Raw genomic sequence first — 17,470 nt, 5'->3', positions numbered from 1 at the left:
GCGGCCTTCCCCAGAGGTCACACAGCAAGCGGGTTGGGGGAGTCGGGATTGGAACCCAGGACTCCCGATTCCCGGTCTTGTGCCCCGTCTCCCAGGACCCGCTGCTTCTCAATCTTTGAGCTGCCTTTTCCTTAGAGTAACCTCTTTCCTTCTTCTCTTCCTCTTGCCTGTTGCAGGCAGGACAGGGCTGCTTGCTGATCTCTTGCCCAGTTTTGCTGTGGATACTATGTCAGGTATTCCATGATTTAACTCTTTATTGACCTGTTCCTCTATCCTGTCTGTCTGTCCAGCTCTGCACCGACCACTAATCTCCCTGCCATTCTACATTTCGGTGTGCGTCCGCGTGTGTGCGTGTTTGGAAAGAAGCATCCGTGTCGGTGATCTTTCTCCGGGTGAACCGGCTGCTTTGGAATAATAATAATAATAGTAATGATGGCGTTTGTCAAATGCTTACTTTGTGTCCAGCACTGTTCTAAGCTCTGGAGGAGCTAATCAGGTTGGACGCAGTCCGTGTCCCACCTGGGGCTCAGAGTCTTAATCCTCATTTTATAGAGGAGGTAACGGAGGCACGGAGAAGTGAAGTGACTTGCCCGAGGGTCACCCAGCAGACAAGTGGCGGAGCTGGAATTAGAACCCAGGTCCTTCTGACTCCCAGGCCCCGGCTCCATCCTCTAGGCTGCTTCCCAAGAGGCTGCCGTTTTGGAATTCTATCCTAGGGATGGGGAAGGGCTCGCTGACACGGGGCTTCGAGATAATGACGGCATTTATGAAGCGCAGACTATGCGCCAAGCACAAGATAATCAGATCCAGTCTCCGTCCCACCCAGGGGCTCACGAGGTAGAGGAGAGAGAGAGGGTGTCCGTGTCCCACTTTACAGGTGAGGAGACCGAGGCCCAGAGAGGTTAAGTGGCTAACCCAAGGTCACACAGCAGACCAATGGCAGAACGGGGGATAGAACTGACTCCCAGTCTCATGCTTTTTCCACCATGCCACGGTGGGAACATCTGAGCAAGGGCAGAGAGTCTCGGGGCAATTAACAGCACCGATAGATGCTGATGACCTGTATCCACCCCAGCGCTTAGTACAGTGCTTGGCATATATTAAGTGCTTAGAGAAGCAGCGTGGCCTAGTGACTACAGCCCGGGCCTGGGAGTCAGAAGGAACTGGGTTCTAGTCCCGGCTCGGCCATTTCTCCGCCGGGTGGCCGTGGGCAAGTCACTTCACTTCTTTGGGGCTCAGTTCCCTCATCTGTAAAATGAGGATTAAGACTGTGAGCCCCAGGCGGGACAACCTGATTAGTTCGTGTTTACCTCGGCGCTTAAAACGGTGCCTGGCATATAGTAAACTCTTAACAATTGCCATAAAAAAGTGCTTCATTAACCCCACTATTATTATTATCTTTGGTGTCCTGTTTCACACCTCACATCCTTCCCCACTGAATCAATTCATCAGTGGTATTTTTTGAGGGCCTACCGGGTGCAGAGCAGTGTATTAAGTGCTCGACAAAGTACAATAAAATAGAGTTGGTAGAGGGGATTCCCTGCCCACGAGGAGCTTACAGTCCGCAGGGGGAGACAGACATTAAAATAAATTACAGCCAGGGGAGATAGGGTAGAATTGTACAAAAGAGAAGCAACGTGGCCCAGCGGAAAAAGCCCGGGCCTGGGAGTCAGGAGACCCGGGTTCCAAACCCGGTTCTGCCACTTACCTTCTGTGTGACCTTGGGCAAGTCATCTAACTTCTTCCGGCCTCCGGTGCCTCACCTGTAGAATAAGAATAACATACCTGATCTCCCTCCTGCTTAGAAGTGAGTCCCCCGTGGGACAGAGAATGTTTCCGACTTGACGGTCTTTTCTCCGATTCAGTGTTTGGCAGACGGTAAGCGCCCAACAGAGAAATACCACCATTATTATTATGAAAAGAAATAAAAGGTGGCGAGTTTCGGGAGGGAAAGTCTGTGGAATAAATGGGGTCTTTGTCCTACAATCCATCGATGGTATTTATTGAGCGTTTAATGTGTGACGAACACTGTATTGATCTCCTGGGAGAGTTCAGTACAACAGAGTTCGTAGAGCCAGCTCTGGCAGGACGTGGGGGAGAAGTCGGCGGAGCGAGAGATGAGATCAAGGTGCAGGGTACGCTCTTTTTAGGCAGAGAATGTGTCTATTTATTATTCATTCAGTCATTAAATCGTATTTATTGAGCGCTTACTGTGTGCTGAGCACCGTACTAAGAGAGAAAATCCCTGCCTCCAGTGAGCTCACACTCTATTGTCCTCTCTCAAGCGCGTAGTTCAGTGGTCTGCACACAGTAAGCGCTCAATAAATACGACCGAACGAATGAATGAAAAGGAGTAGGTTGGCATAAGAGGAGCCAAACCGAGCCCCCAGACTCCGGAGGCGTCGCACCCAGAAACGTTCCGACTGGGAGCCCGGCCTCTTCCCCTTGTGTTTCCAGAGTGGGTGTTCGTCGGCCTGGTCATCCTGGGAGTCTTCCTCTTCTTCCTGCTGGTGGGCATCTGCTGGTGCCAGTGCTGCCCGCACAGTTGCTGCTGTTACGTCCGTTGTCCGTGTTGCCCGGATTCCTGCTGCTGCCCCAGGGCTTGTGAGTGACCGGATCATCCTCCCCGGGGACCCGCCCCCTGCGACCTCTCCCCGAAACCTCTCGTCTCCCTCGCAGTGTGTGGCTCGTCCGCACCTTCATACCTCTCTGGTGGCCGTGTTGACCAGAGAGACTTTTCAGCCCTAGTCAAGGAAGCATTTGACCCCCCGCCCCAGGGTTTCTTCTTGACTTTAGTGACTACCAGGTGGGGTGAAGCAGTGTATCCTAGTGGATAGAGCCCGGGTCTGGGTGTCAGAAGGACCTGAGCTCTAATCCCGGCTCCGCCGCTTGTCGGCAAGTCACTTCCCTTCTCTGTGCCTCGGTTCCCTCATCTGTAAAATGGAGATGAAAGCTGTGAGCCCCTATGTGGGCTGTGTCCAACCCGATTATCTCGTATCTACCCCAGCGATCAGTACGGTGACCTGCATATAGTAAGCGTTTAACAGATGCCACAATTATTATTGAAAGAACGGGTTTGCCCAAGCCCGAGGAAATGCTGGGAAAGCCCCAGTTGCTTCTCCCGGTCCAACCCACCAGAGCCAAAACTTGGTAAACCAAAATGGCTGCCTTCCGGGGAAGAAGAAATGGGGTGGGTTTGGGTCGAGTGGGTCCGGGGAGGGAAGAGGAGAACTCCGTTTGGATCGGGCCGGCGCAAACTCTCCTCACGTTGCTCTGGCGGCTGTGAGGTGGACGTTCGGGAGGATGGGGGAGGGTGGGGGTGTGATTTGCCCTGTCCTTTTCCGTCTCCCGTCGCAGTGTATGAAGCGGGCAAAGCCGCCAAGGCCGGGTACCCTCCTGCCATCTCCAGCACCCCCGGTCCGTACTACATTCCCTCCGTCCCCGTGGGCAGCGTCTCCTCTTCGGCCATGCTGATGGACAAGCCCCACGCGCCTCCCCTCGCCCCGAGCGACTCCGTTGGAGGAAGCCAGAACGGTAACTCATGCATTCCCCGAGGCCTCAGCGCTCTCCTCTCCCTCGTCAACCCTGTCCACCGTTCATTCAATCGTATTTTTTGAGCGCTTACTGTATGCGGAGCATTGTGTCAAGCACTTGGGAGGACAACATGACAATACACGGACACGTTCCCCGCCCACATCGAGTTTACAGTCTAGAGGGATGAGCTGACCATCAGTCAGCGATATTTACCGAGCACCTACCGAGGTTACCGAGCACTTGGGAGAGTCCACCAGTCAATCGATCGTATTTATCGAGTGCTTACAACGTGCAGAGCACTGTACTAAGCGCTTGGGGGAGGACAACATGGCAATGTAACAGATTGATAGACACGTTCCTTGAACAACAATGATCTTAGAGGGAAAGAGCACACTGCCTGCCCTCGAGCGCTTAGAACGGTGCTTGGCACATAGTAAGCGCTTAACAAATACCATCGTCATCGTCTATTGCGTGCAAAGCCGTACGATTCCTGCCAATATGATGGGTCGAAAATGTGCCCGGCATCTCTAGGTTAAGTAATTTGTTTCTGACAACATTTCACACCTTTACCGAATGTCCAGAGAGATGATAAAAATAATAATAAAAATGACTGTAGCATTTGGGTAAGCACTTACTATGTTCCAAACACTGTACTAAGCCCAGGGGTAGATCAGTCAATCAATCGGTCGTATTTATTGAGCGCTTGCCTTGTGCAGAGCACTGTACTAAGCACTTGGGGGAGGAAAATATAACAAAAAACAGACACACCTTCCCTGCCCACAGTGAACTTAGAGAGACGCTAATCAGTTTGGACAGAGTCCCTGGCCTACATGGGGCTCACAGTCTCAATCCCCATTTTCCAGATGAGGGAACTGAGGCCCGGAGAAGCGCAGTGACTTGCCGAAGGTCTCCCAAGAGATAAGCACTTTACACACAGTAAGCGCTCAGTAAATACGATTAAATGAAAATGGAAGAGCCGGGATCAGAAGCCGGGTCTTTCCGACTTCCGGGACCGCGCTCTCTCCACTGGGCCACAGAGCTTCTCCACGTGGTATTTCACGGCACGTGCTAATCTACGTCAGATCAGGTCATGATCTAAGAGGGAGGAAGACCAGATATTCCCAAATCACCGCGGCGAGAGGCTGCCGGTGATAACGTCGTGTCTTATAATTAAGTTGAACGTATGCATAATTAGAAGCTGGATTGGGACTGGAGGAGGGAGGGAGGCATCTCCACTCGCGTGGCCTTGGGGATGTGATAGAGTCCGTCGGACATCTTGACTCTAAACTGCCCTCGGCCGGCCGCAGAGATGGCCACCTCCAGGAAGTAAGACAGCGGGCTATAGAGCGCGGAGTCCAAGCGTGAGGATCAATCAGTCAGTCGTATTTACTGAGCACTTACAGGGGGCTGAGAGCTGTAGTAAGCGCTTTGGAGAGGACAGTATAACCGAGTTGGTGGGCTCGTTGGCGGCAAGTCCCTGGGCCTCAGTGACCTCATCTGAAAAATGGGGATTGAGGCTGTGAGCCCCATGTAGGACAGGGTCTGTGTCCAACCTGATTAACTTGTTTCTACCCCAGTGCTTCGAATTGTGCTTGGCACATTGTAAGCACTGAACAGGCACAATTATCATTATTACCCCAGCACTTAGTACAGTGCCTGGAACATAGTAAGTGCTTAACAAACACCGTTAAAAAAAAAAATGAGGAAGCTAAGGCTCAGAGAAGTGAAGTGACTTGCCCAAGATCACACAGCAGATAAGTGGCAGAGCCGGGATTAGAACTCGGGTGCTCTGAGACCCAGTCCTTTCCCACTAGGCCAATCTGCTGCCTGCTGCAGGACAGGTGAATCAGTCAGTCAATCAGTCATATTTACTGAGCACTTGCCGTGTGCAGAGCACTGTACTAAGCATCTGGGAGAGTACGATAGACACATTCCCTGCCTACAGTGAGCTTTCAGTCTAGAGGGGGAGACAGACATTAATATAAATAAATAAATTACAGGCCTGGGACTCAGAGGACCTGGGTTCTAATTCCCGCTCTGCCACCTGTCTGCCGTGAGACCTTGGGCCAGTCACTTCACTTCTCTGTACCTCAGTTCCCTCATCCGCAAAATGGAGGGATTCAATACCTGTTCTCTCTCCTACTTAGACTGTGAGCCCTAGGTGGGTCCTGATTCTCTTGACTCTACCTCAGCGCTTACTACAGTTACCGACACATAGTAAGCGCTTAATAAAGCCACTGTTATTACCACCACTCCTATTACTCCTCTTAAGGTACTGAGTGCGAGACCTGCCTTTCCTACAGACGACTCCTCGATTATTCCCATCATATAGATGTGGAATCCGAGACCCAGCGAGATTCTGATCTGCTCCCCGCGACTCAGCCAGTTAGCGGCGGGGGGGACTGTGGTATCACTTACCCGCCCACTGGACCACCAGGCCCCTGGGTCCTAATTGCTTTTTAAGTGAAATGTCTACGGGCACCGCTGGGGAGGAGGGGGAGTATTCGCTTGATAAATAAAAATCACAATCGCTAATAATTGCCTCCAGGAAAGGATTCAGGAATGAACCTGCAGGAGAAGGTGCCATTAGGAAGGGGTGTGCTGGGATGCATTAAATTAAAAAAGGAAAAAATAAAAATCTCGAGAGATTCCCAGCCGGCTCTCATCTGGAAGAATCGGTGCACCTGCGAGTGGATGAGGGGGTGGCTTTCGGGGACTGTGATTAGAGCTCTGAAAAATTAGAGATTCTATCGGCGCGTGAGAGAGAGAGAGTGTGTGTGTGTGTGTGTTTTGCAGGGTGCGATTTCCACCCCAGCGCTTAGAACAGTGCCTGGAACCTAGTCAATACCATTAAAAACAAAATAAGCCAAAAACCTCTTTTGCACTGAGTCACTTAACTTCTCGATGCCTCAGTTCCCTCGTCTGCAAAATGGGGATTCAATCCCTGTTCTCCCTCCTATTTAGACTGGGACCCCAGTGTGGAACTTGATTATCCCACTATGGATTTGGCACATAGTAAGCAGTAAACAAATGCCACAACTGTCATTATTGCATTGTACTCTCCCGAGTGCTTAGTACAGTGTTCTGCACTCTGTAAGAAGCATTTAATACATAAGATTCGGGTCTACCACTCTGTGATATTGTACTCTCCCAAGCTCTTACCACAGTGCTCCGCGCCTGGAAAACACTCAGTACGACTCATGTCTTCCAACTCTGTTGTAGTGTACCCTCCCCAGCGCTCAGTACACAGTAGGTGCTCAGTACTTGCGATTTATTGATTGATCGATTGACTGCTCGATCATTACGTCTGCTCTTCTCCCCTCAGCCGTGCGCAAAGGCTACCGGATCCAGGCCGACAAGGAGAGGGACTCCATGAAGGTCCTGTACTACGTCGAGAAAGAACTGGCTCAGTTCGATCCGGCCAGGAGGATGCGAGAGAGATGTGAGCGATCCATCGCGCTCGGGCGGGTCGTCGGCTTGTGAGAACCGTCCGGAGGCTGGCTTAAATCCCCCTCCCATCCCCCCGACTCCTCGACTCCCCCAGGAGGGCGTCCGCCCGTCCGTCCGTCCAGCACCCAGCCCAGCGCTTGGGCATTAGGAAGCGCTTAACGAATACCACAGCTATTATCGTTGTTTAGTGCCACCCGGACACCCCCCCGTCCAATCTGGTTAGGAGCCCAGAGACGCAACCCTCTCCGAACGCTGGGGAATCATTAAACGTGAAAGAAAAAAAAATAATCCGCGACCCCGAGGGGAGAAGGTTTAATCATCAGCTCATTAAGGCCTGCGGAGTTGAACTCTGCTAGGTTCTCTCCGGGGGGAGGAGAAACAGAGCCAAATGGACCGAATGAATTCTCAGCAAGCGGACCCAGGAGTTGGAAGCTGGCAGAGAGCGGCGGGTGGGGGAAGGGGGCCGCTTCTTCTTTTGAAGGGACCTTTTAATTAACAAGGCTGTCGGCAGCAGGCTCTCTCCCACCTCACCGTCTGACCCTGGGCCTGTCACGGCTGACTGGGCTGATTCTTTAGTCTGAGGTTCCCAGCGTATATCATTAAGGGCCCACGTGGACCAGAGGCCTGACATGCAGGGGCTGGTCGTGGAGGGGCCTGGGGGAAGGGAGAGGAGGGGGTTGGCGGGGAGAGACCTTCCCTCCATCCTCTCCCCCCACCCCCTTTAATTCATCAGAGGAGAAGGGTTTCGGAGAGCGACCCCGATCGGACGAAGGGAAACCGAAATCTTTGCTGCGGTTCTAAATCCGTCCTTTCCACGGAAGGCAACGCTGCTCCTTCCCACCTAGAGCCCTATAAAAAGACCACCTCCGGCCCGGAAGGTCAAGAACCCAGAGGTCCGGACCCCCTCGATGGGCTAGTTGAGGCAGGGAGGGAGTCAGTGAGTCTGGGCCCAGGGGAGTCGGCCCTAAACTCCACGAATAAGAATTGTAATAACTGTGCATAAGCACTTATTTTATGCAAGCACTTTGCTAAGCCCTGGGATAGTTCCGATCCAATCAGATCGGTCAGGGTCTCTTCCTGGCACAGGTTCATGGCCTAAAGGGGAAAGGAGAACAGGTATTTAATCCCCATTTTACAGAAGAGGAAAATTAGGTGTAGAGAAGTTAAGTGATTTTGGGGGGGGGGTGAAATTTATGGTATTTGTGAGGTGCTGTACTAAGCATTAGGATAGAAATCAAGTTGGTCACAATCCCTGTCCCACAAGGGGCTCTCAGTCTTAATCCCCATTTTATAGATGAGGAAACTGAAGCCCAAAGAAGTGAAGTGACTTGCCCAGGGTCACACAGCAGCCAACTGGGGGAGTTGGGATTAGAACCCAGGCCTTTATTACTCCCAGGCCCGTGTCCTATCCACTAAGCCATGCTGCTTCATGCAAGCTCTGTACTAAACCCTGAGGTAAATCCAATATAATCAGATTGGACAGAATCCCTGTCCTACCCAGGGTTCACAGTCTAAAGGGAAAGGGAGAAAGAGGATTTAATTAATTCATTCATTAGTATTTACTGAGGGTTTAGTGTATGCAGAGCACTGTACTAAACACTTACTGTACTAATCCCCAAATACAGAAGGGGAATATTAGGTGCAAAGGAATTAAGTGACTTTTTATGGTATTTATTAAGTGTTTACTATGTGCCAGGCCCTGAGCTAAGCCCTGGGGTAGATGCAAGTTAACCAGGTTGGACACAGTCCCCATCCCACATGGAGTTCTTGGTCTCGATCCCCATTTTCCACATGAGGAAACTGAGGCCCAGAGAAGCCAAGTGACTTGCCCAAGGTCACGCAGCAGACAGGTGGCCGAGCTGGGATTAGAATCCATGACCAGGGTTTAACAAATGCCGTGATTTTTAGTAACTATTAACGGGGTCTTGCCTTACAGACAACACCACCATCTCCGAGCTCAGCTCCCTGCACGAGGACGACGGGAACTTCCGCCAATCTTACCGGCAGACGCGGAGAAAGCCGCCCTGTGGCCCGGGGGAACTGGAGGGGGACCCCGAGTATTGGACGGGCGTCGTGGGGGGTCCCGGCAGGGCCCCCTCGGGCTCCGATTACAGCCGGGATGAGAGGGAGAGCTTCAGGCAAAGGTGAGGAGCTTTCGTTGGGCAGGGAATTGGCGTTGGATGGCGGGAAGTGGGAGTCGGGGGGGAAGGGGAAGGGAAGAGGATGCCGGTATTTGTTAAGCGCTTACTATGTGTCGAGCACTGTCCTAGGCACTGGGGTAGATACAAGCTAATCAGGATGGACACAGTCTCTGTCCCACGTGGGGCTCACCGTCTTCATCCTCATTTTACAGATGAGGGAACCGAGGGCAGTTCAGCAGAGTAGCCCGAGGTCACCCAACGGACAAGTGGCGGTGCCGGGAACCCCAGAGAAGTGTAGTGACTTGCCCGAGGTCACACAGACCCGTCGGCTCCTTGAATCAATCAATCAGTCCATCAGTCGTATTTAGGGAGCGCTTACTGTGTGGAGAGCACTGTACTAAGTGGTTGGGAGAGGACAACACGACAACAGACACGTTCCCGGCCCACAGAAAACTTACAGGCTAGACAGGGAGACAGACATTAATAGAAATAAATACATCACGGATATGGACATAAGTGCTGTGGGCCTGGGGGCTGTGGTGAGCGACGCAGAAGAGAGTGGGAAAAGAGGAAACGAGAGGTTATTCAGGGAAGGCCTCTTGGAGGACTGTGCCTTCAATAAAGGGATCGAGGAAAGGCGACGCAGAAGAGTGTGGGAAAAGAGGAAACGAGAGGTTACTCAGGGAAGGCCTCGCGGGGGAGAGGTGCCTTCATTAAGGCTTTGACGGTGGGGAGACTCACCGTCTGTCGAGTATGAAGAGGGAAGGAGGGCATTCCAGGCCCGAGGCAGGACGTGGGCGAGAGGTCGGCGGGGAGAGAGAGAGAGGAGATCGAGGTCCGGTGAGTAGGTTGGCGTTAGAGGAGCGAAGCGCGAGGGCTGGGTGGAAGCCCACCGTCAGTCACCAGACAACAGGCCGCCTCGGGGTGGGGCGTCCCTCCTCACGCCCGCCTCCCCTCTCTCCCGCCCACAGCCAACAGAGGTCCAAGTCGGAGATGCTGTCCCGCAAGAACTTCGCCCTGGGGGTCCCGGCCGTCTCCATGGACGAGTTGGCGGCCTTCGCGGACTCCTACAGCCAGCGGTCCCGCCGGGGAGGGGGCGGCGGCCAGGACCCCCGCGGGGGCGGCCGGTTCGAGCGGTCCGAGTCCCGGGGGCCCTCGGGGCCGGGGCCGTGCCAGGACGGCTCGCTGGAGGGCTACTACAGCCAGAGGAGCCGGAGCCGAGAACCCCTGACGGACCCGGCCCGCGGCTGGGCCTACAGCCCGCCCCGAAAGCGGGCCGACGAGGACCAGCGCCTGCCCCGGCTCGTCAGCCGGACCCCGGGGGCCGGGCAGATGTACGAACCCCCGTACCTGGGCGGGGTCCTGGAGAGGAAGGCCCGGCCCGAAGGCGGGAGCCTCGAGACGGCCTCCAGGCTCAGCTCGAGGCCCGGCCGGAGAGGGACCGGCTACTACGGCTGGTCGCCGCCGGGCACCTACAAGGCCGGGGGCCGGAAGCCGTCCCCCCCACGGCGGGGCGAGGAGGAGGAGGAGGAGGAGGAGGAGGAGAGGGAGGCGGAGGAGGAAGAGGAGGACGCCCTGCCGCCGTACAGCGAGCGGGAGCTGAGCCGCGGGCCTTCCTACCGGGCCCGAGACCCGCCGTCCTTCCGCAGCAACTCGGAGAAGAGGAGGAAAAAGGAGGTGCCCAGGAAAACTGTGAGGCCGTGTCTGGCGCTCCTGATCCAAGTGGGATGAGCGGGGGAACACCAGGCAGCGGACGTTTTCCAGGGTCGGCGGCCGGGGGTGGCCGGGGTTGGAGTTCGACGAGGTCGGGGAGGTGCGGGGGAGGAGAGAGGGATTTAAAGGGGGTGGACATCGGTCCGGTTTTATCCCGGACGGTCTAACGGCCCGTCCCCGAGATCGGACGCCTCTCTGTCCGGCCTTCTTCTCCTCAGTGGCCGGCCTCTCTCCTTCGCAGTGACTCGGAAGTGGTGCCTGTGTTCCCCGGGGGGCCGGGAAGGGGATCTGACAGGTCTGGGGTGGGGTGGGGGAGTGGTCGGGGGGGCTCCCACCGAAAGGGCACGCTTCTACAGAACGGTGCGTGTGGGATCGTGACGTTTAGCACAACACATGACATTACGGGGGTTGGCATTTCTGTGTCTGTGTGTGTGTGTCCCTGGACTCTGCGAGAACCGTCCGTGGCCACCCTGGGGTTGAAGGAGGTAGAATGGAAAGCCACCCTGGCCCTGGGAATTGCAAACTGGGCCGAGAAGGAGGCAAATGAGGCTCTAAGTAGGGGCTGGGGAAGGAGGGAATAATAATAATGACGATGATGATGACATTCGTTAAGCGCTTACTAGGTGCGAGGCACTGTTCTAAGCGCTGGGGGAGATACAAGGTGATGAAGTTGGCCCACATGGGGCTCACAGTCTCAATCCCCATTTTACAGATGAGGTCACTGAGGCCCAGAGAAGTGAAGTGACTTGCCCACAGTCACACAGCTGACAAGCGGTGGAGCCGGGATTAGAACCCATGACCTCTGACTCCCAAGCCTGGGCTCTTTCCACTGAGCCACACTGCTTCTGATGATAATGATAATAATAATGACGATAATGACGATGATAGTAATAATGGTATTTGTTAAGCGCTTCTTATGTGCCAAACACCGTTCTAAGTGCTAGGGCCACATGTCCGCTGCGTGACCTCAGGCAAGTCGCTTTACTTCTCTGTGCCTCTGTTTCCTCATCTGTAAAATGGGGACTGTGACAGTGAGCCTCATGTGGGACAGGGACTGCGTCCAACCCAATTTGCTTGTATCCACCCCGGTGCTTAATACAGTGCTTGGCACACTGTATGTACTCGACAAATAACACTATTATTATTAATGATTAGGGTTGATACGAGGTAATCAGGTTGGACTCAGTCCCTGTCCAAACATGGGGCTCACAGTCTTAATCCCATTTAACAGATGAGGTCACTGAGGTACGGAGAAGTGAAGCGACTCTCCCAAGGTCACAGTGCAGACAAGTGGCGGAGCCGGGATTAGAACCCAGAACCCAGTGGCTCTATCCACTAGGCCAGCGAGAATCTTTCTCCAGAAGGTTTATGGATATACCACCCAGCTTGGGGGGCTGTAGTGACCGTGGCTCAGCAGAAGATGTCGAGGGCTGGACCCTCAAAGCTTACGGCATTCTGGGCTTCGGGGAACGCCATCCACCCCCCAGCCCCGACATTGTAGTTCTGGCATACGCCCGGCTCGGGGTGCCGATATGCTCGGCAGAGAAGGAAGTTGGGGGCAGAGAGGGACTTGAGCAGATATTTAGCCAAGGGGATGGGCATTTTTGTCCCTGTCATAACAAGATTCTAAAAAAAGCTACCAGGGACAACAGCATTCTAGGTCTGAAGTGAATTTAGTGGTTTGTCGCCCTTTCGGTCGATCGGTCAATGGTATTTATTGAGCCCTTACTATGTGCAGAGCACCGGGCTAAGTGCTTGGGAGAGTACAGTTCCTTCCTCAACCTTCCCATCCCACCTCAAACCTGGCCCCCAGGAGCCCCAGTTATGAGATCCCGCCACTCCCTGGGTCAAGAGCGCGTCGGCCCGTTCGTCTCGCCCGTCGCCTCTGAGACCGCCTCGCTCTCCCGCGTCTTAACCCGGCTTCTTTTCCTTCTCTCCCTCAGAACGAATTTCCCACCAGGATGTCCCTTGTGGTGTGACGTTCGTTTCCGAGACGGCTCCTCGGCGGAGGCGGACGGAGTGGGGGGGACCCGGACCGAGATTCGCCGCCGTGGGACGGGCGGCGGAAACCCTGGAGGATGCTGGTCCCGCTCCCTCGGGCCCGTCGGACCAACCCCGAACCAATCGGGAAATCCAGAGAGGGGGTGGTCCCGGCTGCCCCCCGCCCCCAGAGAGAAAAACGCCACCTTCCTGGGCCGCAACCTTTATCCTCCACCGAGTGCTCTACCTACCGCTTCCCGGGACTCCCTCTGTCCTCCCCTGCTCTCCCAAAATCCTCTCTGGCTCACGGGGTTTGGGAGCGCGTTACCAGTACCGTAGTCCTTCTCCTCCCGACTGGCAGGCTTTCCGCTAGCGGGTCCAGATGACCTTGAGTCCACGCCCCCACACCTCCCATCCCCTCCCCGTATCGCCGACGTCGGGAAATTAAAATCCATAACCCGGGCCGACGGCCTGACGGGTTTACGGCGGCTCTCGGTGGCTATACCAGACCAACGGAGCGGTCGTAATTCTGCTCCCTGCATTTCGTTCTGATCTCTCACTCGTGTTGCAGCTGGGACGAAATGCCAGGGAGTCGAGCCTTTTGGAAAATCGTCTACCCCAGCGCTCAGTCCGGTGCCTGGCGCATAATAAGCGCTTAACGAATACCATTACGAAGTCAGCCCCGAAGGGGATAAAGGTTCCTATATTCCGCCTAATCACGTGACCCACAACCAGCTGGGCCTTGACGGCCCAAGGGTCAGGATGGCCTAAGCTTCCCTAGTTTGACATCGCAAGCAGAACCTCGCTGTCACCGGTTTTCTGGCTGTGATGTCATCAGGCAACTAGGCAGAACCTCAGGCAAATAAGGAAGAAAGGATGCAGGGAGGGAGGAGGGGAAATAAGGGTGGGCAAGAGAGACCAAATGGGGTGAGAAACTGGGAGAAAAGCTTTAAACACTGCTTCCCTCCGACACCAAACAAATGACCGCATTCTCCATTCTCCTTTTCTGCATGCACGTTCGTGTTCCCTCTCGCTTTTCCGCTCTCCGCTCAAGTCCGGGGTGGTAGAGCCGGGCGCACCTTGGCCATGGAAGCAGCGGTCCCGGTGGGTCTCGGAAAAAGGGATCTCTCTTTCTCCCCGCCGTGATTTGAACAATCGTGTCTGTGTAAGATCCACGCCTGGTCCTCTCCCTGCCTACCTTCCCGGAGTTCCACTGAGATGGCTCGGCCCTTCACCACGACAGTCAACCCGAGTCCCCCGAACTCTCTACCAGCCCCGCCACCTGCGTCGTTCCATCGTACGTCCCGCTCACCGGTGAGGCGATCCACAGCGTCGGACCCACACGAGGCTTCGGGAGGGCTTATCGGATGAGGCGTGGTAAAACCCATCCCTGAAATGCCCCCTCTACCGCCCCGGGAGAGGGAGGAGGACTTCCGCTGGGCCCTGCTTGCCCGAAATTTACCGGGTCCGTTGGTCTCTGGAAAGGTGGTGGCCAAAATGGCGGGAGCTGCCTGCTGCTCTTCATGCTCTGAAGTGATCCAGTCCTATCGCCACAAAACCACAGATCATGGTTCGCCCCTTCAGGCTTCAGCAACTCTGTCGTTGCCCCTCAGCGTCCCGGTACCCCAAAGTCACCGGTACAGGGGAACGTCCCATCGTCACGAAGCCACGAGCCCCGTTGCCTTCAGAGTGACTCTTCCCAGCCTTCCCTGTCAGGTGGTCGGACGTCAAGGGGATTCCACCACTCGGAGTTTTGAGAGGGGAAGAGGAGTTGGACAGGGCCACCCCCTCCTCATTCGGCCTTCCTGGAGAAGTAGGTCGCCCGGGATTGAACCACAGAGCCTACCGGCCCTCGGGTGCCGGAATGGCTCCGGACTGCAGTTCCAAAGCTCTGAGAGATCCGGGGAAGGGTTCGACTTCTCCATTTCTCAAACTTCGTCTCTGCTCACGGGTCTCGTGGCCTCCGAGAGGCCGCCTGGGAAAGAAGACAAGTATCTTTTCCCCGGCTCCTCCTGCGGAAGCGGGCAACTCGACCGTCGTATTATCTCTTCCAACCGAGCACTGTGTCAGCCTTCTCACCATCTCCGAGGTCCTTTTACCAACTGCGGAGACCAGAAATATTGCTTTTATTAGAAGGTGGCTTCGAGACGCTGTCAGGGAGCAAGGGAGAGAGAGAATTAATATCTTCTTGGAAGCCTTCGTCTCCTAGAGCATTTTTGAAGACAATCTCAGGTTTATGAAACAACTAGGGGAAGCAGAATACACTTTGTCCACACTCCACTGCTGGACTACATCAATAATCCAGTTTTTCCAGCCCCATCGCCCGAGAGAGAAAGCAATATACAACGGGCCATGGGCACCGCTGGAGGCAAAAGGGAGGATGGGAAAGGTGTTTTCCTGACCAGGGTACAATGAGTGGCCAATCATTCCATCAGTGGTATTTACTGAGCACTTACTGTGTGTACAGCACTGTACTAAACGCTTAAGAGAGGACCAGATGACAGAGTCGGTTGACACCCCTGTCCACAAAGAGCTCCCAGTGGAGAGGACACCGACATGAGTATAAATAAATCATTCGTAGATGTGTACGTAAGTGAGATGGGGCTGAGGGTGGGGTGAAATCCCTCAAGTGCTTTGCTGGGAACAAAAAATGGCAGGTGACTCGTAAGCCACCATCCTGTCCTCTTTCACTGTTGGTCAATATGTCAATCCGTAGCATTGACTGAGCTGCTACTTTATGCAGAACACTGTATTAAGTGCTTGGGACCGGACGATAGAGGAGGAAAAGAGATCATTCTTGTCCTCAAGGAGTTTGCAATCTCCTGGAGAAGACGGACAACAAATACCTTGTATCTACCTTAGCGCTTGGAACAGTGTTCGGCACACAGCAAGCGCTTAACAGCAGAAGAAGAAAAAGAAGAAGAAAAGTAAGAGAGACGGCTAAGTGAATAAGCATTTAAAGAGTAGAATATGTTGATAGATCCGGAAAAAGCATTACGGGGAATGGTGAGTGAATGGGAAACGGGACGTGAAGCAGAGAAAATTAAACTTTTTTAGGGCATCTGTTGAGCGCTTACTTATGTGTCAGGCACTGTACTAAGCCCTGGGATAAAGCCGAGGTAATGAGGTTGGACACAGTCCCTGTCCGATATGAGGCTCCCAGTTTTAATCCCTATTTTACAGATGAAGGAACTGAGGCATGGAGAAGCGAAGCGATTTGCCCGAGGTCACATAGCAGACAAGGGGTGGAGCCGGGATTAGAACCCAGGTCCTTCTGACTCCCTGACCCGGGCTCTATCCACTAAGCCTTCTCAAGGAACACTTGCTGGAGGAGGTGGGCATTGAAGATGGGGAGAGCTAAGATCTGGAGAGTTTTAGAGGGTCTGGAGCTCGGTAGCCATGAAATAAGGAGAACTCCTGTGGGTCTAATCCCCGCAGAGACCCCTCCCATCTTTTACTGGCGAGCACCCCAGAGTCCAGCCTACAACCTAACCCCGTCTGGGGTTCACCCCAGAACCAGAGGATCAGCGGGGCCTAGTTGAAAGAGCGTGGGCCTGGGAATCCAAGGATCTGGGTTCTAACCCCGACTCGGCCACTTAAAGGCTGCCTGGGGCCTTTGGCAAGTCGCTTCCCTTCCTCTGTGCCTCAGTTCCTTCCTCTGCAAAATTGGAGATTCAACGCCCGTCCTCCTTAGACTGGGAGTCCCTTGTGGGACCCGATGATCTCGTATCCTCTTTAGCGCTTAGTACAGTGCTTGGCACACAGTGCTTCACAAGTACCACAACTTTTAATTCTCATTATTATTATAACCAGAGCATTCCCCGCACAGCCAGTCTATCCCCTCCCTGCCCCTGGATCCTCTATCCTTCGGGCTGCCTAGGTGGCTCTGCGGGGGGTCGGGGACCCGGGGGGGCCGTAGCAGACCCCCTAGATCTTGTGCCACTTGAGACGAACAGAGGCAGGATTACCGCCAGGTGTTGATGAGACACCAAGACGCCGCCTCGGCCTGTTCCCGTGAGTCACCGCTGCGTCAGGGGAGCGGCAGGATGCTGAAGGGAGGGCGGTGGAGGGCCCGGACAGGGCAGCTGGGCGTGCTGGGCGTGCTCTCTCACTGACAGGCCAGAAGCCGAGGTCTGAACCACTCCGGCTCATTAGAGAGAGAACAGCGCTTTCCACCGACGGAGGAGGGAGATCCAGTAATAATAATAATAGGAGACCCAGCTGAATGCCAGCTGGAATCCTGCACCCCACCTCTTTCAGCTCCCCTGTGCCTGCTGACAATTCCAAGCAGGGTAGGGGAGGAAAGGGGCTTTCGGTTTTTCTCTCCCAAACTGTCAAGGGTTGCCGGGCAACGGCTCCACAGCTGCCTTCTTTCAGCCCAGTTTCCTCCCTGCTTCATGGGGTGGGTAATCACTGCTGGACCTTGCCTGAGCACTGTGTTGTGCAGTGGGGCGGACGGGCTCTTAGGTGTTAGGGATGACCTCCCAAGCCTCTAGTACAGTGCTCCGCACACCGTAAACGCTCAATAAATACCCCTGACGGATTGATTGACCTTACAGGGAGAGGGGGTCGTTGCCAGCTGGTCACTTGTGACTCCGAAAAGAGACACTCTGGACCCAGGGCCTCGATACGATGCTAAAGCAGCCAGTGGC

At 54.5% G+C, this 17,470-nt stretch overlaps 1 protein-coding gene across 6 annotated transcripts in view; it reads left to right on the top strand.

The window, feature by feature from the left end:
* Positions 1-15,879, top strand: part of ILDR2 (immunoglobulin like domain containing receptor 2) — a 48,719-nt gene extending 32,840 nt beyond the window's left edge. Inside the window, exons 4-10 of one of the 6 annotated variants that reach the window (XM_029080955.2) lie at positions 177-233; positions 2,458-2,604; positions 3,358-3,534; positions 6,860-6,976; positions 8,921-9,128; positions 10,097-10,802; positions 12,782-15,879. In XM_029080955.2, coding sequence (XP_028936788.1) covers positions 177-233; positions 2,458-2,604; positions 3,358-3,534; positions 6,860-6,976; positions 8,921-9,128; positions 10,097-10,802; positions 12,782-12,817 — 1,448 coding nt within the window. In that variant the 3' untranslated portion in view covers positions 12,818-15,879. Of the gene's footprint in view, positions 1-176; positions 234-2,457; positions 2,605-3,357; positions 3,535-6,859; positions 6,977-8,920; positions 9,129-10,096; positions 10,891-12,781 lie in introns of all 6 variants that reach the window. The other 5 variants (XM_029080954.2, XM_029080953.2, XM_029080957.2 and 2 more) reach the window with 5 other exon arrangements.
* The last annotated feature ends 1,591 nt before the right edge of the window (positions 15,880-17,470 follow it).

The sequence above is a fragment of the Ornithorhynchus anatinus genome, chromosome 16 (genome assembly GCF_004115215.2).
Source record: "Ornithorhynchus anatinus isolate Pmale09 chromosome 16, mOrnAna1.pri.v4, whole genome shotgun sequence".
Classification (NCBI taxonomy): Eukaryota; Metazoa; Chordata; class Mammalia; order Monotremata; family Ornithorhynchidae; genus Ornithorhynchus; species Ornithorhynchus anatinus.
This window is presented reverse-complemented; position numbering and strand designations above follow the sequence as displayed.